The sequence below is a fragment of the Magnolia sinica genome, chromosome 16 (genome assembly GCF_029962835.1).
Source record: "Magnolia sinica isolate HGM2019 chromosome 16, MsV1, whole genome shotgun sequence".
NCBI classification, from domain to species: Eukaryota; Viridiplantae; Streptophyta; class Magnoliopsida; order Magnoliales; family Magnoliaceae; genus Magnolia; species Magnolia sinica.
In genome coordinates, this window is record NC_080588.1 from 33,798,623 (window position 1) to 33,821,981 (window position 23,359).

General features: G+C 40.0%; 1 protein-coding gene and 1 long non-coding RNA gene across 4 annotated transcripts; both read left to right on the forward strand.

Annotated features, from left to right (window-relative positions):
* The first annotated feature begins 6,307 nt into the window (after positions 1 to 6,307).
* On the forward strand, positions 6,308 to 19,372 carry LOC131229575 (uncharacterized). Of its 3 annotated transcripts, none has more exons than XR_009163443.1 (3): positions 6,308 to 6,386; positions 15,111 to 15,915; positions 19,316 to 19,372. It is a non-coding gene; the product is annotated as an uncharacterized LOC131229575 (long non-coding RNA). The 3 variants fall into 3 exon arrangements; XR_009163441.1 differs by having other exon boundaries at positions 15,111 to 15,796; XR_009163442.1 differs by lacking the exon at positions 6,308 to 6,386 and adding an exon at positions 13,941 to 13,994 and having other exon boundaries at positions 15,111 to 15,796.
* LOC131229574 (small ribosomal subunit protein eS28-like) lies at positions 18,261 to 19,122 on the forward strand. Its single transcript, XM_058225576.1, has one exon. The coding sequence runs from the start codon at positions 18,782 to 18,784 to the stop codon at positions 18,977 to 18,979; it is 198 nt and encodes a 65-aa protein (XP_058081559.1). The 5' UTR covers positions 18,261 to 18,781; the 3' UTR covers positions 18,980 to 19,122.
* Positions 19,373 to 23,359: the final 3,987 nt, after the last annotated feature.

Here is a 23,359-nt window from a genome sequence, read left to right on the forward strand (position 1 = left end):
AAACAGACCGTACAATCACCTAGACACATGACTAGAATGCTAACTAGTAAGTTTTCTTATTTTTAATATGTCATCTAACCATCCATCATGTTTAGATCTACCAAACAGGCCACGCGAATATCATGGTGAACTGATCACCATGAAGATCTTAGGATATAGGTCTAAGCTATCTGATAACTTGTCAATCAGAGATGTACAAATGTTATTTCCAATTACGAATTGTGTTAACCACTAAAGGAATATGTTGGGCATCCTTGAGAGATCCAAGCCCAAATTTAACAAAGATATCAAGAAATAATGATCGGTTGTGAAATTTCACCTCTATTTGATGATGCAGTTAGAAATTACTGACAGTAAAAGTTCATAGAGAAAAGAAGGGCAATGTCGTAAATAAAAGACACAAGCTCGGTTCTAGCCGAGTTTTTCACTCACCCATTTTTGCAGCATGTGGCCCATATAGGACTTATATCCATCCTATATTTTGGCCCATGGTCTAGGACCATCACACAAAGCAGATGAACGGTGAGGATCTCTCAAAGGACATAACTAGTGGATCCCACCTATCACATGCAAATAAAACCAATAAGTTATGCTATCACATGTAACTTGCTTCCCATGTTAGTTGCTCCAATGGTGTGCATTGGCTTCCCACCGAATGATCACGTGGGCCATTTGTAAATTTGATTTACTTGACATTTTGGCCCACAGCCTAACATTATCATACAAAACAAATGAAGGGAGATGATTTCCCTAAGTTACATCACAAGTGGACCCCACATGATCTAGCAACTCATCTAAGTCGACCCTCCCCGCGCTGTAACAACGTGGAAATCGCGACTTGCGATCTTTCCGTTCCTGCACCTTCTTACGCAACTCATCGGCTCCAATCGGAGCCGTCCAAAATCAAGGGATGGGGATTCCGATCCACCCAAGTTGGTGGAAAGAAGAAAAGGGAACGAGAGATCTTTGGTTTCCGCCGGTTTCTTGCGCCAAAAAACAATAGTTCCGGAAATCACGAACGCGAGAACGCCCTGAATCAGGTTCGCGCAAGCAGCAGCGTGATCGGAATAGGGGTCTAGAGGCCAGGGACTGTCGGACAGCAAATCAGGGCCGTCCAAGAGGATCTGATCGGGCTGAACACGGACATGGCCAAACCTGCCATTAAAACAGTGACGTCCATCAAACTGACGCTGGACGGTTGGCTATGATCCCAGCAAGCAGTTTCGATGATTAAGAACTGCTACCTGATGGCCACCCAGGGACCGCAACAAGGGAAATCAAGGGAGCGAAAGAAACGCCATCACGCAGCTGCGCACAACCTTGTGCGATAAGGAGCTGCGTAGGGAGGACGTTCTGCACCCTTGCTGCGTAAACAGGTTTACGCCGGGGACGCACAGAAGAGTCTGGAGACTCTCTCCTCATATAAAGTGCACTCGTCCGACAGTGGGTGAGGAAAAGTAGAGGAAAAACAAGAAGGAAAGAAAGAAAGAAAGGAAACAAGGGAAGGAAGAGGAAGAAGGATAAGGAGAAGGAAGCCATAACAGAGAAGAAGGAAAGAATGTTGTTCGCTACGAACAACTCGCTGAGTAGTGGGTTGGGAAAAAATCAGGTAAGCCGTGGCCAAACTATCTTCCTCATATCTCTTCTCTCCTTCCCCTTTCAACGTTTCGATCTAGAAATCGAGCCAAGAAGGCCAACCAGTCATCCTAACCATCTAAATTCTTGATTACTAGATTAAGAACCTAACCCTTCAACACACACCCACATTCAAGGAAGAACAACATTAGAGGCGAGGGTTTTATCCTTTAAGCTTACTTTGATTTAATTGATGTGAATTATCCTGCCTTTTCATGTTTACATATTACTGGGAGTTATCATTTCAATTGATTGATTTATTACCATCATTTATTTACCTTTTGAGAACTATGATATTATGCGTGATCTTCATGAATTTACATGAGGCACTACAAGAAAATGCATCTTTGCTAACGGAATTTTTACCGACGGCCATCTATAACTGCCGGTGATGATGAGAATCACTGACATGTGTCCAAAAATGCCCCTGTTTTTGGTATGTGGCTGCCTGTAAATGGTAGCTATTAAAAAAAAGAAAGAGCCGAAAGGGTTTTCCATTTCCCTCTCTATTTCCTCTATTGACATGCGCACCCCCTCCGTTTCTCATCTCTCTCTCTTTCTTCTCGTGCACTTCTCCCATCTTGGATTTAGATATTCAATCTCCCATCTTACCTCCAAATCTTATTCTCTCTTTTATTTCTCTCCCTTTCTTCTCATTATCGGGTTCTTAGAGCAGATCTAGAAGTAGGGCCGGCAACCCGCGGATGTGGTCATCAACGGTGAGCAATCAAGGACCCTAATCAACGGCCAGTGGTTAATGGCCAAGAAAACTGATGTCCATCATCTTTATTATTATTATTATTATTATTATTATTATTATTATTATTATTAATATGTCCAGCATCTGATCCAAAGATCATTCCAACGGATCGAGGGTACTCTCTCTTTTTCAACGGTGAGCAATCAAGGACCATAGCTCGTTCTCTTCGAGGCACTCGAAGGTACTCTCTCTTTCTTTCTATTTTCCTCTTTTGATGGCCAGAAATTGGGCAGTAGCCATGGCAGCGGCAGCCATGTCTGCCGCTATCCACGGCTCCCTACATGTTTGAAGAAATGCTTCAACCAATATTCTCGATTGTGTCACATACTCTTTCAAAACATGGCCCCCTACATGTTTGAAGAAATGCTTCAACCAGACCTAGATTATAATCATCTCCTCTTCATCATGGACCCCATTATCATCAATATAGGTAAGGATGTCATGTCCAAAGAATAACCTCTTGGGTCTCAAAAATCAGTCCACTGACCTGCTGGAGAGTAAACATCAGAATTCCATTTGATGAGGTTTAAACATAGATATGAAAAATGCTAATGAGTTTTTTTTAAGAAAAAAAAAGGAATTTATATTTTGGATTTGACGAGATCTAAAATTGTTGACTGCTTGGAATCGGAACTGTAGCTCAATGGAAAGCACTCAATCGCTTCAACCTTGATGTGTCAGTTTCACGTGCAGATTACCTGCCAGAAAAAAAATGTTGATCACTTGCTATGTTGGTGATATCTTCTTTAGCTAGTTGGTGATATTGTTCTAGAATAATAAATTTCATATCTTGTTTGGAGGTTTTTTTTTTTTTCCCCCCTTTTCTATTTCATTTGTTTTGCTAAGGTGCACTCAATCACTTCAATGTAACATACTTCCATTTTCACTCGCAAATATCCCAAATAGTAACATATGGGTTTACTCCCAAACAGTCCATTATCTGAGAATGGACTTGAAATTCCTTACAACTTCTGCTGTTACTTGCAAGTGCTGGAACACAACAGTCAAGTTTTCCTGGGATATCTCCCGACACGTAGACTTATCATCTATTGGCCCAAACTGCACCGATTCCATGTTCCAGAACATAATGATGTCCCTTTATTGAGCCAAATGGAAATGGAAATAAAAGTGTTGAATTTCGGCTTAATGTAGAATAGATACTACACTTGATTTTAGGCAAAAGGCTGAGACGATATGTTATGTATGTTGAACTTCTTGGAAGTTGCAAATCTTTGATCCCATGTTGTGAAAGAAGTCCCTTGTCAAGAAAGCTCTACCCCACCTACAAATGAACTAGTGACCAGAGATTAGTTCTATAAAATAAAAAAATAAAAAAACAATAGACTGACATCATAAAATCCCTTCAGAGACTAAAAAAGAAATAATCATTGATGCCATAAGATATCAGCATCAAAGCATGAAATTCTAAGACATCCTACCAATTGGTGCATGAGAATATACTGTTGATTTGACTTGTGGCAATTAAACAATTCCCACAGAGAATTTTCCTTATCATTTGGTGGGTAAGCTGATATTGAGCGCATGCAATCAACAAAACCACCCATACATGCAAGCCACTATCCACCAGATGCTTCCCAAATTTCTTTGCTAAATTACCATAATAAAAGAAACCAAACGGCTTTATAAAATAACTTCAATTACTAAACATATTCCCTACATATTAGGGACTTGTTCAGCCTAATCAAATTGAATTAGCTGAACATAATTTTGAGGTTCAATAATTTTGGACAAGCTAGTTCCAACAATTTGATTGGTAATGCCTAGAGGAAACAAATTATGGAGTGTAAGGTGGAAGGACAGAGGGACAAATGACTGAGATCTCTTCAAGACAACAACTAGAGTGGAGTCTCACCAGAACTACAAGAAATCAGGCCTTAGCCGACCGATGAGGTTACCCTTTGCCGGCGGCCAGTTTTAACGGTCGTAGGGCAAAGGGTCCCTATATATATATATAGAGTCATGCTCCCCTGCGCACTTACGCACATGCGCACCTTTGTACACGTGTCATGGGTGTCTAATCTGAACGGTCCATGTGATGCGGAATTTCAAGGAACCCCATGTGACAAATTTTCACCCTGATCTAAAATTCTGTTGGGCCGTAGCAAAGAGAAATGCAAATCAAGGGAGGAAAATGTTTTCATTTTTCATGGGCCATCCAAGTTTTAGATCAAAGTAAAACTTGGGCTGGGGGGGTTTCACGAGGTGCTGCTTCACATGAACGGTTCAGATTTTGGATCCACATCACGTAGGATGGGTTCTCAAAAAAGTTCGTACGTAGTACGTACGAACTGGTTCGCAGGTGAGTGTTTCCGATAGATATATATATATATATATATATATATATATATATATATATATATATATATATATATATATATATATATAAAACCCTAATTTTTAAGTATATCTAACCCTATATGCCGCGCTTCCTCTCTCTGCCACTCCTTCTCCCTCTTGCGCGCTCTCCCTCTCCCTCTCTCTCTTTGCCTCTCCTTCTCCGCTGTACGCCTCTCCCTACCCCGGACTCTCTCTCTTTGCCTCTCCTTCTCCGCTGTACGCCTCTCCCTACCCCGGACTCTCTCTTTGCCTCTCCCTCTCCACTCGCACTCCCTCATGCTCTCTCTCTGCCTCTCCTTCTCTCTCTCTCTGCCTCTCTCTGTCTCTCTTAAAACCAGAAAAATCCTAACACCCCTCCCCCACACGAAATCCTGATCTCTCTCTCTCTCTCTCTCTCTCTCTCTCTTTGCTCTTCTCAGTTGTTAGCCCCTATTTTCCTTCTGCCTCCGTTATCTCGAGAAGATGAGAGAGATCCTCCACATCCAGGGAGGGCAATGTGGCAATCAGATCGGGGCCTTATGGGAAATGATCTGCAATGAGCATGGCATGGACCCCATCGACATGTACAGTGGCAACTCCGATCTCCATATCGAGTGCATCAACATCTACTTAGGGTTTTTCTTTTTCTAATTATATATTTTTTTAGTGTATAGTTAGCGTTTGGGGTCCACATTACGGTGATTTTGATCGTTGGTATGGCCGGGCCCTTTGGTAGACGGGTGATACATCCCCAAAGTGCACTTGCGAGATGAAAGTTCAATCTTGCATTTGTGTTGTTCATCAAGTGGGTCACACTGTGTTTGTGCTAAGAGCCCAAAAATCTTGTTGGTGGGTGCCGTTCCTTCTTATTATGGTTGCTGCCATTGGGATTGTTTCAAATCTCCCTGTTGGCCTCCCTCACCATGAAATCCTCTCCATTGCTTATGCTGTAGCCAATTTCACAACTTTCACATTGGGGATGGCCTTTCTTTTCCTCTACATCCTATTTCCATAGGTGCCCATGTCATTCCTTGTGGCAAATCAATGGTTTGGATCACTAAACCATGGGCCCCATGACATGGAGGTTCTGGATTTGTTGTTAAATAGATAATTGTGCCTCTCTCTCTCTCTCTATTTACATGCATTAGATTTTGACACAATTTGTGTTTTCTTGGTTTGTAGTTTGATTGTGGAATACATCCAGCTTATTGAATAAATGAAAATATAGTTCTCTTGTTAAAATTTTCTTCCCATCACAGCCTTCCTTTCTGCGACTTTATTCATTATTTCAGCATTCCTGTACTATATCATTTAATTATTGTTGCCGCCAATTTTTAATATAGGGAGTTTCTTTTAGACCTACTTCAAACAGAGAGAGATGAGAGCTTTTGTCTTTATTTTGGTAGTAGCCAGATTAAGCCAGAGTTGTCTGCATGTGGTCATGCCGTATTGTTTGTGCTTATTATGATCATCTAAATTCTATTAGATGGAGCAACAATAGCCATAAATGTCTTTTATTTATGTTATAGTTCTTTTGTTTATTTCTGCACAAGTATTTGTTTGTGCCTATCATGATCATCTGACTTTTGTTAGATGGAGCAACAATAGCTACAAGTTTGTACTAGTTTTCATGAGTAGTTCCTTCAAAAACAAGGTAAAGAAATTTTCTCTCTAGGTTTGGTTTTCAGAACTGAAAACCCAAGTACACTTCGGATCGAGTATCCAATAAATATAATTCCCCCTAATGTACTTGAACATGGGATGTGAATTTATGCAGTCTTTAAAGCATACATCATAGCTTTCATTGAAACTGTATTAGCTTTCATTTGTTTTTGTATTTGGTGGTTGATCTTTGATGGGGTCAACATGTTCTTACTTCCCACCATGACACTTTTAATAGTTTGCTTCTAATTTCTTTCCAATTGCTTGGTATCCCTACTCAGGCGTATTGTAACGCCGTGAAATTCGGGGGTCGAGCATAGCTCAGCTCCCGAGTTCCAAAACATCACTTATGCAACATATTTAATGATGGATGTATGTTGACTGTATTAGTGCATAAAACATGGGATAGATTAAGCCAAAACACAGATATGATTCAGGGATAAGTGAATAAAGCAAGCGGAAGACTTATAGTAAAATGTGTACAAGTGTAAATCCCTGAAGTACATATACAAGCCAGATGTATGAAAGTGTTATTTAACAAAATTGTAAGTATTAAATTACATCATTTAAGTTCCCAAAAAATAATCCCATAATCCCGCACATCAGACCGAGGCTCTCTAGAACGCATCTGAAAACTGCATATAAGAGAAGGCAGCCTCGTCATCATCCAGCTCCCGCTCTGCCTCAGAAGTCGCATCCACCTCTACAACATCAGAGCCTAAGACAGTCTGGTGGGTGTTTAACACCACCCCAGAAACGTGGGAGTGAGTGATCAACTCAGTGGAACAATAAGGCACTAGTTAACGTGTTATCAGTTTAATCAAACAGTAATGATAAAGCAGGACAATTAAATAAATCCTAAGTACTCTTGTTAATGCAAGGATGAATGCAATATGATGCGTGCCCTCACGCGTACACCCTCGGCGTCTTCATCTTACGTTACGCATGACATCGCCTCAAAGTGCGCCACATCTACAAAGCACATGCAAATGCGGTGCATGGATATGATTACCAAGTTGTTATTAGTCCATTTCACACAGCAGGATTGGGAAGCTAAGATACCTTCCTCATGTCACCATCCAAACAGTGATCCATACTAGGGTCGTCAATCCTAGACATCTCATACAATCATATGTTTGAGGTCGTAGCAAAGGGCTCTTCACCAATCAATGCACGCCTTTCATGCCTTTACTACCACAGTTCGGCTCATCACCTCCTTGCGGTATCCAGGTATGCTCGAGGTCACTACAAAGGGCTCGTCACCAATCAATGTAGGCCGACAGCACGAATATAGTGTCCCATACTACCATAATCGGCTCACGAGTGTAGTTGCTCACTGGTCACTACGGGGAGGCTCGTCACCCCAGCGTAGGCCGACAGCTCGACCACGGTGTCCCATACCACCATGTCCGGCTCATGAGTCTTAGCGGATCAAGTACCATAGTTAATAGGATTTCACTGGTAAATTCGGTACCCTAGATTTAAACAGTAGCGTCCAATACATGGTGAACATACATCAGACAATCGGGTTACTTGACGAACTCGACTAGCACGAGCGCACGTTGAATTGAACGACATAGAGTGCGCAAACACTCCGCGTGGCCAAACCATTGCCACCAACTCTAATACGGCTTGGGTTCGTCTCATACGTCCTACGTGGCGAAAGCAATCTCAACCACGAACATAGGGTCAATTACCGATTTCCTGGACTAATGCATAGCCCCAAACATCTTACACTACTACACATATTCATATGGAATGTAAAACATTAATGGAACAACAACTCAAATCATGGTACATACGCATCTGAAGAATGTCAACTTAACATAAATGTAAGCATAGGTAATGCTTGAATTTAAATAACTTGGAATGTAACTGCATAAAGGAAATCATGCGCATCAATAGGAGTATTGAGAATCACTTCTCAACGCCCACAATTAGTGTAATAGATTACACTTTAGATCATTCATGCATTTCTACAAACACTTAGCATACATGGAGCAACATACATGACGTATGCTGGAATACATGCACTTAGACAATTCCTTTTACCAAGGAGTTGTCATACATGCGCCTAGCATACATACATGACAAATAATCATGGCAAACACAAGTGCATATTTTATATGTATACGGTACTTTATAAATACACATAGAATACACAAATCTCAATATAGCACATGCATATCAGGAAAGCAATGTAAACGCAACATTTGGCATGTGAAATCTCATCCATAACAAGAATAAATCACTAACTGGAATTGAAAGCCTTGAAAACCATAACCTATACACTTAAAGTCCGTACCTTAAGCAAGGAAAGAACACCGAACTGATTTAGACGAGTTGTCTTCGTCAACGGCGATAGAATACCCTAAAATAAGGATAGAAATGAGATACAACACCAAGACTAATCTAAGCTCTAACACAGGTTAGGGTTAGGTTAACTTACCCCAAAAGAACTGAGAACCGTCAGAAGAACGATTCAAAGTGAAGGTTCAAAGATGAAGAAGAACAAAGAAGAATCCAAGATGATTCACCAACTTATCTCTCTCACTTCCTCTCTCTTTTCCACTCTCTTTCCAAGCTAGGGTTAGAGAAAATTCGTATGGAAAAGAGGGCTAGGGTTTAAGGACTATAAATAGGCCTATTCTTGATGAAAATAACCCTGGGGACAAGGTATACTTAAGTTATAACCAAAGCATGCCTTTCTCGATCCAACGAAGCACTTCTAGTAGGCCTATAACCACGAAAGGTCGGACTTAAGCTCACTGATCATGGATCTAGGTCAGGCTGAGTTTTCATACCGACCGGCTCTTCAGATCAGCCGTGGCGGACCACACTCAATTCAACGGTCACGGAATCTCGATCAGGTCCATAAACACTAGGATATGCCTGGGCCAACTATCCTGATCAGAGGGTGAAATTGGGTCAGAATCCAACTGTCAGATAGCTTAAAATAGTCGCGCAAGCGACACGACTCAGATTTCATAAAAGCTTATTAAATTCCAACCGTTCTCACACTCTTCACTCCGAGCTCAAGCAAATCGACCCAGAACATCAGATGGACTTGATTTTCGAGGTGATGGTCAAGCCCAACTCGGTGACTGCAACAGCCTAAGATCATCGCCATCGGACTTTTGACGCGCGGTCCAGGTCCGATCCAGATCTTCCAAAAATTCCCCAGAACAACTGGATTTAGCGATAGATCCCAGATTTCAGAGTAACGTAGCGCTAACTAATCTACAAGTTTAGAGCCATACAGATACAATTTAAAGTGATTGATGCGAATTTCACAAGCAATCGAGTATAGCGCTAATTACCCCAAAAACAACTACTTAAGGAAAGATTAGCACAAAAGAAATTCCAAGGTCGTTACACGTATCTTTGAAGTTGGTATCGGATTCCTAATAATAACTCAATCTCTGTCATGCCTTAAATTCGAAAATCGGGCTCACAAAATTCTTGATTGCCGAATTCGGTGCTGATAGCCTCTGTAGTACCCCATTATCAGCTCCTAGCGCTCATATGCTAGATTCTGATCCTGGAATCCTATAAGGAGGATTTTCCAACATACATTTAACTCGTAATAAGCATAATCACAAGTTTACCTAAATCACAAAGGCAACATCATCACCACATATCCACTAATATAAACAGTTGAATACAATGCTAAACGGGAAATACATATAGTGAAAATCAAAGATCCAGAAGATAGCTGCATGCTCCAAGCTCAACACTGCTACGACCTAACGCCACCTGCATGCATCTATCGTGCATAAGCTTATAGAAAGCTTAAAGGGTGGTGTAAGTGTGTGCGAAAGATAAGTGCCAAGTATGCAATATCAGAGCAATACAGAAACATGCTGGTAAGTCCATAAATACCATCAGCCTTATCCAAGCTATGTAATGCAAAAACATAATAAGCCAATATCATATACTGAGGAAGCAATGTAGATCAGTTATGCAATGTGGAGACAGTAAGCCAAACATCGAATACTAAGGACTCAATGAAATATGCAAATCCTGACGAATTCACGAATATGTCAACCTCATCTAGTCCATATAAATACGAAAACATAGCAACCCAAATACCATATGCCACAGATGCAATGCAATATGAGGTGTGAATGAAATGCCCAATCTGGAGTGTGAAGTCAGGATGATAATATGTAGTATCACAGGTTACGGGATCCACCATAAGGGACTTCTATCCAAACCAGTCTCATACCTAAATTTGGATAGATAGACTCAATGTGGTAAACTCCTGATCTCAGGTTAGTCGCGCCCTCCAACCGAAATCCTGACCATTGCAAATGTACACATTAATTAATTGCGAACCACCAGCCCGAGTGGATAGTGAATGAATGAATGAATGAGTAAAATGCTGAGTATGCAACCTCTGCTCCATAAGTCTACATATCAATACCGTACATCTCTGGGATCATCCGAGCGCACAACTGGGTTAGTGGAAGAGACCTCACTATCTGCTTGCCAATATCAAGCCCGACTCGTCGATAGCGGACTCATTCTTCAAGCTGGTCAGACTCAACCTAGATATTGCTCCCTCATTCAGGCAGGTAAGGTCACACCCCCTCCCAACCGACCATGACACAGTGGGAGACGCGATCTACTGGTATTCAGGCCTCATGTGCTCATATATCCACTCGATATAGATGTTGGGGCGTCTCCTAGCCATGGAGGTTTAGGAATTTTCACCAAGGGACATTTATGGCGCCCGTATGCTAGAACCAAATATTTATGGTGTCCCATTTGACCATCCACATCATGCCTGTGGAGGCCACGGCCCTGATGTCGCTAGGGCGTATGGTGGTTATATCACAAAATACGAGATGCATGAGTCATACCATCCAGTCATGCAGCAATTCTACGCGTACTGTGCGCTCATGTGGGCAACTCCGTCTCTCAGGGAGTCCCATAAATAACCTGCCCTATGGCATATGCAATGGTCAATCACATCTCATAACAAACATGCGAATGATGCGTATGGGCATGTATCATGATGCTATGCTGTCACATACTCATAATCGGTATCAATAATCAGCCTCAATAATCGGCCTATACAATCGGCCTCGACAATCAGAATTGGCCTAGATAATCAGAATCGGCCTCGACAATCGGAATCAGCCTCGATAATTGGAATCAGTCTCGATAATCGGCCTCGACAAACGAAATCGGTGAGAATGGACCTAACAAGGCCTAAGGGAAGGTCACAATATAGATATTTAACCATCATTGCCTATCAATGTGGACATTTAACCAACATTGCTCCCAAGGAGTGGTCCTCATAGGGCCAAACATATAGTGGGCCCATGGCCTCACATAAGGGCCTTATACACAACATAGTAGCCACATACAATCTCAATGGGCCTCAAATACATCACAATGGGCCACATGCATGGGCCTCAATTATATCACAATGGGCCTCTACCCATGGGCCCCAAATACATCTCAATAGGACTCAACCCATGGGCCTCCTATACAACAAGTAGGCCGCACTACTTGGGCCTTATGTACATCAAGATGGGGGGTATAACATACATCGTGGTGGGCCACACAAGTGGATGACATAGATGAAACACACACAACATGGTGGGCCCACATCCAGCCCATCTAGATGGATGGGTGGATAGAACACATATATCACAGCGGGCCTCATGGCCTGAACGGACGGCCTGGATATATAATACATACATATAAGGTGGGTCACACATCCAACCTGATGGACGGTGTGGATGAAATCCATTCCTCAGGTGGGTCACGTCCAAATGGATGGATAGCGTGAATGTACATATACATCATGGCTAGCCCCTCACGACAGCATCGTCCAGATGGACAGCTTGGAGAACAATGAAATGGTGGGGTCCATGTACTCAAATGGATGAACATTAAGGATATAAAATACGTATATCAAGGTTGGTCCCACATTGCATGGTGCGGATACAAAAACATACATCATGATGGCCCATAAAACTTACTGATGTCATCCAGCGATGGGACTTACCGTCTTAACATTGGACAATGTGGATCCAGTCCATACATCACAGTGCCATCCCACCGTCCCAATCAAATGGATGGTGAGGATAGAGAATACATACAACAAGGTGGGTTCCCACCCCCACACATGCCATAGGTGTGGGGTGGCCCCATGCTCAAAACGGGTGGATGGTGTGTGTAAAACACATATATTAAGGTGGGGTCTACCGTCCAGACAGATGGACGGACGGTTGATATGGAATACATACTTTAAGGTGGTCCCCACACCTCCCTTCCAGATGGTCAGTGTGGGATGAAAACATACATCATGGTGTCCCTCACAGCACCGTCCAGATGGACGGTGCAAATCACCTACATCACGGTGGTCTGCACAGCACCGTTAGATGGACGGTGCAGACAACACATTCATCAAAGATGGGCCTGCACAGCACCGTCCAGATGGATGGTGCAGATGGCACATACATCACAGAGGGGCCCCATGTGGCAAGTGGGTCCACACGTGTGGGACCCACCAGCTTGGAAGAAGCTGATCTTTGTTTTCTCCCTTCATCCAGGGTCTGTCCAGGAAGGACGTCCTGGATACAACACGTACATGGGGTGGGTCTCACCGTCCAGATAGCTGGACGGTGTGGATTTCTCACATACACCAAAGTGGGCTCCACCGTGATGGATGGCATGGATATAACACACGCATTAGGTGGGCCACATGACATTAAAGAGAGAGAGAGAGAAGGGGAGGGACCCCGCCACTATGGGCCCTCCTTATATAATGCATACATCAAGATGGGTCCCACCATATGTGAGCCCTCAATTCACAATAAAAACAACGTTGGAATTCATGAAATCACCCACCGTTCTTGCTTCTTCTGGGCTCCATGGAGTGCCTAACACCTTGGCTACCACTTTGATGGAGGATGATGGAGATTGGAGGGTTGGGATTGGGTGGTAGGGAGGTGAGCCACACCTAGCTTCTTCCTCTCCTTGGAAAGCCATGGACGGTTGCTCTCTTTCTTTGGAGAATGGTTTGAGAGAGAGAGAGAGAGAGAGAGAGAGAGAGAGAGAGAGAGAGAGAGATGATGTAAGGGATGGGTGATGGATGGAGTGATGGGTGAGTGATGGGTGTACTTTGAAAAGGGATGGGTGGAGAGAGAGAGAGAGTTGACTTTATGGGTTGCTTGTACTTGAGGATGGGATATGTACTTGACATGATTGATGTGATTGATGAGACATGTTCTCTTGGGTTTACAAATGCACGGTGTTTTTCTCGAACTGAATGTGGGCCCACATCTCCTGAGAAGGGTATCGCATCAGCGTGTGAGATGCAACGTTAGAACCGCGGCGACGATGCGGTCACTAGGGTACAAGTCTCGGGCCGAGTCGACTCAGATCGATAGGATGCGACTCAAGGTCGCGTGCAAATGCTATCAACGTATCGCGGGTCACCAAAATTTGATCGAGAGGACTGTGGGAGTCTACGGAACGGTATGGTCTAGGATACGGGTCTTACAATCTCCATCTGTCATATTTAATGTTTTCATGGTGCTTGAGAAAAGAGATTTTTTGAGGCAATTACATTAAAATGCAGGTTGTTGCAGAATCAAGGAGCTCAGAAGCTTTTGTTGTTCTATGTTTGCTTACAACTGCATGGACTTCACTCATGACCCAATACTTGGGCTTTAGTGACATGGTTTGATAATTTGTCTGAAAGTTGTTGTCTTATTCACTTTTCTACGCTAGATGAAAATTGTTGTTTCATGGAAGTAGACGAACAATCGGTCTATTTTTCATTTTTTTCTCTTATATTTATTTTTTAGGGGAAAAAAAGGCGTGTGTGTATGCCAACTAAAATGATTATAACTGACTAAAATTGATTTTTCGGGAGATCCTCGCACAACATGGCACTGACACTATAATAATCATCTCTGATCCATCTAATTCTCTTCAAATGGTCTTTAGGTGGTATCTAAATGGCAGTTATTTGATACTCTGGAAGGACCCTTGATATGCAGGTACTTAGATATTAACATATGTTAAGTAAACATAAATTGAGTAAATATGAAAACCAATGCTGCAAGTCAAGTCCAAAAATTATATTGGTTGAACCATTCTAACCTCTGATTGATGATGCTAGTTTGTTGAAATGTCACCGTATCTGTGAAAAAAGAAAGCTAGTATAATTAATTAAATATTTGTAACTCTATATATTCAATAAGACAGGCATTGGTAAGTGGATATGAGGAGAATATGAGTCAAGAAACTGATTATTTAAACCATTCAACTCTCTCTCTCTCTCTCTCTCTCTATATATATATATATATATATATATATATATATATATAAACTATAAGGTCAAGCTATGTGGGCCGCATCATTATGTGTGATGGATAATTGCTGGCATTGGTAGGTCTCCTCTAAGTTGTGGGATATACCAAAAATCAGCCGTATCCAAAACTCAAGTGGGCCATACCATATGAAATTCTGAGAAATCATGCCTAAAATATTGGATGATATTTATCTGATATGTCTGGTTCTTATGTGAGTGCTGTAGGTTCATAATCCACTGGGTGATTTTACAATTATCATGGCCAGTTCTGGTCCAACTGTTCCATCGAGTCTAGGTATTAAAACACTGGTACTAAGTATTATGTGTATTGCAATTTTATTGCATTCAAAATGACAAAAATTTTCTTGGAGACTGTAGGTGTGTCAATGGCATCTCTAACTGAGCTTTCATTCAACTAGACGAGCTTTATTAGTGCCATGTTTTCCAACATGTCCTTCACTTACAGGAGCATCTATTTAAAGAAAGCCATGGTCTGGCAATATCTCTCTCTATTCTTTATATCTGGATTCTAAAATTTATCTATCTATCAAATGAAGATTGACCCCTTGTTTGTTGCAGACTGACATGGATAGCACCAATATCTACGCCTACATTTCCATCATTGCACTCATTGTTTGCATTCTGTCAAAACATTGTTATAAAGCATTGTTATAAAACCTTTGAATTTCTCTACTCATGTAATTGTCTATGGGCTCAACTTGTAGCTTAGTAGCTTTGTTATTATGTCAAAACATTGTTATAAAACCTTTGAATTTCTTCTCTTAATACTTTAACTTGAATGTCGGTTTAAGGAAATATCCATGAGCCTTTTACAGCCTTTGTCTTTACCTCTTGCATGCTCCATGAATTTCCTTGTTCAGCTTTCCTATTCATTTATAAAGGAATGCTTCACTCCAAAATAGATGAGCTAGGACTCAAATCATTCACTTCTTCTTCTTATCCTACTTATTTTATCTTTGGACAGGTATCAAGACCCAGTATGCATGACGATTATTTTCTTGAAGGAGCTGTGGCTAGATATAAAGGACTCAAATTTATTTCAGGTTTGCAACATTTCCTCTAAAAATTTTCTGTGTATCAAGCATTCATTTAAATGATCATGATGTGCTCACAAGGAACATCCTTCTTGATCAAGTGATTCTTTCCGTTGCGTGCAAAAATGGTGTGGACTGTTTTAATGTTGTGCCCACAGATATCTGGTCTAAACATGATACTGCACTTCCTCATTACATTATTTCTCTTTGTTATTTCATCTTGATTAAACTGGATGTTTGCAATTCAAAAATTGTTACTTAATGCTGTATCTAGTTTCAACAAGAAACATCAATTGATCAATCTAATTTGGTGCGAAATACCATTGAGTGATCATTCAAAAATTGTTACTTAAATGTTTTATGTTGTTTCCACTTTCTCAAATCATGTTCTACATGGTGTGCAACTGAATTAGTGTGTTTCTGTTATTTTTCAATTGTTATGATCTATTATCAATTTGTTGATAAATCAAATGCACAGAGTCACTTGAGCTATTATTAGAGCCCTGTGCAATCAATGGCTTCGACATCGATTTGCCGAATCCATCTGATGTGATCTGCTGTTTGGAATGGGAAACCATAGTCTTCATAATGAGACTATAATGTAAAAAATTGGAAGTGGTGTTTTTTTTATGGAAGCAGTGCATTGGGTTCAAGGGCATCATTGGCTGCAAGTTATCCACCGTAAGCATGGCATGCCGTCCTAAATCATGGGGCTCATCAAGGATGGAGCGTAGATTGAAATTCCCACTGCTTAGATGATCGTAGCCGTCTGACAGCTTACATTTTCTCATAACCTTCAGATCCATGGTCACAATCTGGACTCTGGACCGTGTGATTCTCCAGTCATGTTGGTCCCCACAATGTGGTAAGTCTTGATTGGCTGGCATGAGTGCCACATGAAAGGTGGATGGTTTCAAGCAACTTAGTGAGTTGCAACTTGTCGGATTTCAGCCTTTCCGTGTATGAATCTACACCTTTGTACAATCTGCATTTGACATATTTGCAAGAACAGTGAAACATTTGGGTAAAAAAAAAGCTCATAACTTGATATTTGGCCACCAACTGATTGTTGTTTAATTGAAGATGATGTGGTTTTCACTGACTTTGTTGGTGACAGCAAGTAATCAAAAGTTATATCGCTTTTCCCTCAGTTTTCTTTTTCTTTCTTTCTTTCTTTTTTTTTTTGTTGGGACCTATGATACCACCAAACCCACAAGATCTGACAGTGATGTATAGCTTCATCCACAATTGGGTCAACAATTTGGACAATCTAGATTTCTGAACAACTAAAAGTTATAATTTATCAGATGTGTGTATCATTACAAGCTATGTAGTAAATAGTTTGTATTTAGAGAATTCTATAAGAATATCTGTATCTCTTGTGTTCTTTGAACTAACTCTGAACATGTCTCATCACATTCTGGAATCAGCCAGCTTGTTTTCACCAGATTACAAAGTTGGACCGCACGTGACTTCCCGACAAATCAACAATTCAGTTTTTGGTGATCTTTTTGGTCCATGAACTTTGCACCATTCCTCAATTTGGTTTTCTTTTTGTTAGTTTCTATACTATGACTTGCATTGATCATTTTTCTTATTATGTGGAAGTTTTTTGACACTTCTTTCTACTGTAGTTCTTTATCATTGTTATCTTATTCACTTTTCTACGCTAGATGAAAATTGTTGTTTCATGGAAGTAGATTAACAAATTTGCCTTTTATGTGTTGCATTTTACAGGATTCCGAGCCTATATGATATTAAGGATGAGGATATTGATAGTGTTTTTAATCATTCCCAGCCTTTGCTCTTTATAGTTTTGATGAATAACAATTTATTATCTATTTTCTCAGGAAACCTCTCGTTACAAATATCATGTGGATGAACCTACTTTACTACTTCATGTTGCCTTACTTCTCCACCTCTACCTCCAGTGCTCTACCCTATGGTTTTGCGTCTAGTAAAATTTGAAAGTTCAATTGTTCTGTTTCATTTCCTCAAAGTTGCCACTTGGGTGTAACTGGACTGAACCTGGGTTGTTTTGGTTTTGCTTATTTCAAGCCACGCCCATTTACACTTTAATATTTTGATTTTTTTTTCTCCAATAGTTTCTGTGTCCTTTCTGTCTTATTTGGATTGAGTTTATCTTGCTTTTACATAAGCTTTGATGGAGATGTGAGTGCAGGTTATATATACAGAAGTTTTCTTAATAATTTTGACATGGGTTTCTCTTATCTTCTGATTTTTCTAGAGTTGATTCAGGATTTCTTTCTTACTTGAATTGGGTTCTTATTTTTCCACAAGTTTTATTCCGATATTATCACAAGCTCACAGCATTTTCCTTAATGTTAGGGACTTGGGTTTTTGCAGTCATTTGATTTTTTGTGTTGTTTTGAAAACATCTCTCTTACTTTAAATTGGGTTCTTGCATGCTCATAATCTTTCATAGATATGATACTACTTGTTGTCAGTATAGCAGTTCAGTTAGTGTTCTTTATTTAGGTGATAGTAGAATTTTTCATGGAGTGGAAGAGATGTTTGGATGATGAAGAAATAAAACATGAAACAGATGATAGAAAATCTATGGTTCTAAGTGAGGTTGTTGTTCTTTGTAATGTTTTAATCTCTATTTCCTATTTGGGTTTTCTTGTTTTTGAGACATTGCGAGCAGATTCAAGTTTTGTCGAGTTTCATCAAGTTTTCTTTTTTCAAGTTTTATGAGTTTTTCTTAATGAAATCATGTGGAAGTTTTTAGAATGCTGGAAGTGGGAACATGTGGTTCCATTGTGTTTCATGATAACTTGAAGTCGTCTTTCTTTCTTTCTTTTGGATATAAATTCATGTGGAACTTTTTTTTACAAGTTTGTAATAATCTTTTACCATAAGATTGATATTTGGAGCATATGTATCTACGGAATAACCTGGAAGAACTTAAAAGCAAAGCAGCAGCTTCACTCGCATTCTTCATTCGTCTCTCTAACATGCGCAGCTTGCAGAATGGATTCTCAAGTAAAGCTTGTAGTGGTGGTGAAGGTGATGGGCCACACAGGCTCAAGAGGACAAGTGACTCAGGTCAGGGTCAAGTTCCTGGATGACCAGAATCGACTCATCATGAGGAATGTGAAGGGTCCTGTCAGGGAAAGCGACATCCTTACCCTGGTCGAGTCTGAAAGGGAAGCAAGGAGGTTGCGCTGAGTAAGGTTTTGTTCCCTGAGGTTTTGTTAGGTTTGTTTTTCATTCACATGTTCCGCTTGGCTTTCTGAAATGCTTTGAGATGGGTATTTGAGAGAGAGAGAGAGAGAGAGAGAGAGAGAGAGAGAGAGAGAGAGAGAGAGAGAGAGAGAGTGTGTGTGTGTGTGTGTGTGTGTGTGTGTGTGTGTGATAGCTGAGATGGAAAAACCTAGGATTCGGGATGATATTAGCTAGACTTGCTTGCAACAATGGCTATTTTTACTACTTGGTTCTTATCTTTTTTTTAAAAAAAAAAAAAAACCTCGGAACAGTGGCTAATGGATAAGATTTGTTTTGTAGGTTAGAACTGACTGGTTAGGCTGAGTGCTTCCCTTGAAGAATCTCCCAAATAACAGGTTTGTTTCCATTCCCTTGCAGCAGCTGAGTGCTTCAGTCGTAGAATCGCCTTTTAGAACCTTACTGTTAATACATTGATGAGTATTTTCTTTGTCATGCTCAACTGGGAGCTGACCAAATTCTTTTACAACATTAGGCTGACTACCTTTGACACTGTTAAAGGCTGACTACCTATGACTAGTTGTAGACAATCAGCATTAGGCTAAAATAACTGTTCCAACTGCCATGCCATCTTGGTTCTTTAGTTGTTCTAAAAGAGGATGGGCATATTTTTATTCCAATCTCTAATCTCTATTATTTTCTCATTGGTCTTGCAATGATAATATGGTGATTGCCATTTCAAACTTCAGTTGGATAGATTTAGTATGTCCAATGTACATTGTAATGAGCTGCATTATGTGGCCTTGGCTCATTGTTTTATCCATCTTCAAGCCATCTGCTGAAAACTCAGTGCTTACTGAATCTAGTTCCTTGTTATGTTCATTTCAGTTTACTCCATCTAATCATGTTTGGCTTTGGTTCCTTTTATTCTTTTTTCTTTTTACGAACACAACCTGCAAAGCTAAGCTCATGCAATGGTAAGTTAAGTTGAGACAAGTGAAAGACTTGAGATACAAAACCAAGAGAAGCAATCCAACCCATGTTTTTCCTTCACATTATTCTTTTCTAGAGACAAAATAAGGAAGTTGTATATATTTTTCTACTCCCTCTTACATTGTCAGGAACATCTTTGCCATAGAACTCTAGTAGTTTTCTATTTGTTTCCTCAAATCATACCCATTTTTTTCAGATCCTCTTTGTCAAAAGGTAGGAGAACCATTTTCCAAGAAAACATTATCACAATTCACGACAATTTCATTATGATTATTTTGAAATTTATCTTTGGAAGCCTTACCGACCACAAATTTCTAGTAGAAGACCAAACTGATTTTGATGGGTTTTTGGAAACCTACATTGCTTTGTACTTGTCAGCAAGATTGTTAATACTCTCCACATATCTTCTTGTTGATGTCAAGTAGCTCTTTTCTATAGGTAACTCGGCTCAATTCAAGCTATCCAGGTGGTTTGGCATCATATATTCAAAATGTTAGGAATTTATTAGCATATTCAAAAGCAGGTAAAAATCCATTTGATGGCTTTACTCCTTTGGTAAGTGAATCCATTATTTTTTTTTTGCAATCTGTGTTTCTTGTACATTTCTGCCAAAATTTTGTCTTCAATTTCACTTATTTATTTATTTTTTAACGAGAAAGATTTGTTCTATAGCTATGGATTTTTGGAAGCCTTAAGTTCTATAGCTACAGATTTAACCCATAGCCTTTGACCAATTTTCTGAAAAACTGACGATTTATGGGTGTCCAGCACAACCGCGGGTAAAGGTCCCTGACCGTTAGTAAGGCCTTTATCGACGCCACTTTTACCGGCGGTTACCTGACCGCCGATAAAGCCTTTACCGGTGGTTACCTGACCACCGGTAAAGCCTTTACCAACGGTTTTTTGGGCCTTTACTGGCAGTTAAAACCGCCGGTAAAGGTCATTTTTCTTGTAGTGCACACAAGTAGAAGCATCTCACTTCTTTTTCCAGTCATAGGAATAGGAAGAAAATAGAGGCTTCTGTCACTCATGTACTCATAAAAGAGCCTTTTGCATGTTTATATACTTTTTTTTTTCTTCAGAAGGCAACGAATTTTATTGAAAAGCCACCTTAGAAAACTAAGACAAAAAAGAATACAAAGCAATTACAGCCCTATAAGAGTAAAGAAAACGCTAGCGTCCAAATCCTTGAAACTAGACGCCCACTCAATGGCCTAAGATAACAATCATACTTAAAACCTCGCCCACAGACCCAGAATAGTTGTCAAAACAACTGTTGTTCCTCTTACCCCCAAATAGCCCATAGGCTAGCCATCACCACCAACTGCAAAACCATCTTCCCAACTTTACCCACTCCACTCATGTGCCATGCCGCCAAGAAGTCTTGAATAGACCCGAACCTATTTATATACTTTTCTCAAAGCCAAAAAAGAAGAAGAAGAAGAAGAAGAAGAAGAAGAAGAAGAAGAAGAAGGAGAAGAAGAAAAGAAAAAAGAATGAAAGAAATGAAAAAGAAGAAGAAGAAGAAGAAACCCAAATTCAATCCTAACCATTCAAGTCCAATTTAACCATCTTCCTAACAACATATTTATGACAAAAGTACCCCAACAACTAATCGACCACTCATGTGGGGCCTGCGGACTGATCAGACCACCATCAGGGACTTAGAAAACTGTCCAGACATATTGTTGGGCCTAGATCACTGATCAAATTGATCATGGGGTCTAATTCTGTGATCAAACAGATCGTGGGATCCACCCTTGGGTTGCATCACCAAGCTGTTTAGGGTTGGCTTTACAAATCCCGTTTGGCCAATAATTCCAAAGGTCCTATCTCAATAAGTTAACGAGCCTTCATAATCCTTCTCGCCACCTTGCTAAGTCCTTTTAGGTCTCCTCTCATCCTCTTTTCAAGCCCTTCACCTAATCAAAGTTCCCCTCTTATCAGAGCCATGTGACTCATGTCTAAACCTTTTTAGCTAGCATGAAAACATGAGCAACTTTGAATTTCTTCATCATGTGGCCAACAAAAGTCACCAGCATTATGAAAACTCATATGAAACCTTAAGGGGCCAATCCTCATATAAAACTCTGTGAAGGGTGAACCATACCATTAACATTCTCAATTTCCTTGTTAAGAGAGAGATGCCCTGATTCAGGACAATCGGCCACTTGTGGATTCTCATTAAGGTTCTAAGCTTATGATCGTCTTCTTATAAGTAAATATAAATGCAGTCAGAATCCTACAATTTACAATTTACGATTTGAGTTGAATCTTAAGCATGATGATTTGAATCCCGCCTAGAATCGCTTTTTAGATGAATCCTATGATTCTATGATTTGAATCCTACGATTTACGATTCAAATTAAACTTGTTCTTTTCTATTTTAAGCTTTAGTTGGCTTTCGTTTTATGTTTTTAAATTGGTTGGGGCTTTAAGAATCGTTTAGAAGAGGTCAATTACTTTATTTTGTTCTTTATAAGAGATTACATGATAGATATTCTCTTCGGCTTTAAATCATTTTGCATTTTCTTATGATTTCTTACTTCTTAATTGATTGAAACACTAATTTGATATGATATTCAATAATAGTATTGGTGGCAAGAATATATCATAGAACTCTACATGGTGTTGCTGCTTGTCTTTGTATATGCGAAAGTATATGTAGATTTGCGTATGTAATGTTGCTTTCTCTTTGTCATAATATATCAGATGGTTTTTTTCTTTCTCTCTTGTTGTAACCTCCTAGAATCAATCTTGTAATTTTGCTGTTTGAGTCAAGAGATGTAGCTTTCATGAAGTTGTCATAGTAACTTGTACGACAATTGCTAGGCATTTGTTTCAGATAGCGGAACCTTATACAATTATGCATGCATGAGGAGTTTCCAAGAGGTGTTTCTCTTCTTTCTATATTTGTACTTTTTACGTGTATGCTATCTATTTTCTTTTTATTGCACAATAATCTCCTTGGGCAGATTGAAACTTAATTATATGACTATTTTAGATTTCATCTTTAAATTATACTTGTTCATTTCTACTGTCTTACTGACATGCTTAAGCAGGTAGGCTCATTGATTTTTATTTTTATTTTCCTGAGTTGACCCTTTTTTCCCCCATTTTGTAATTTATTAGAAGATTGTGCTAAAAGTTGTACCATCTTTTTTCTTATTCGACAGAGCTTGTCACACCCCAAACTCAGAAATCGGGCTCACAAAATTTTCGATCACCGAATCCAGTGCTGAAAGCCTCCGTAGTGCCTCATTCTCGGCTCTCGGCACCCATATGCCAGATTCCAATCCTGGGATCCTACAAGGAGGATTTTCAATATGATTTTTTTTTTTTTTTGTAATGGAGCATAACCACAAGCATAACCAAATAACAAAACAACATCAC

Excerpts from the sequence above, each read along its gene's own strand:
- LOC131229574 (XM_058225576.1), top strand. The coding sequence starts at position 18,782 with ATGGATTCTCAAGTAAAGCTTGTAGTGGTGGTGAAGGTGATGGGCCAC.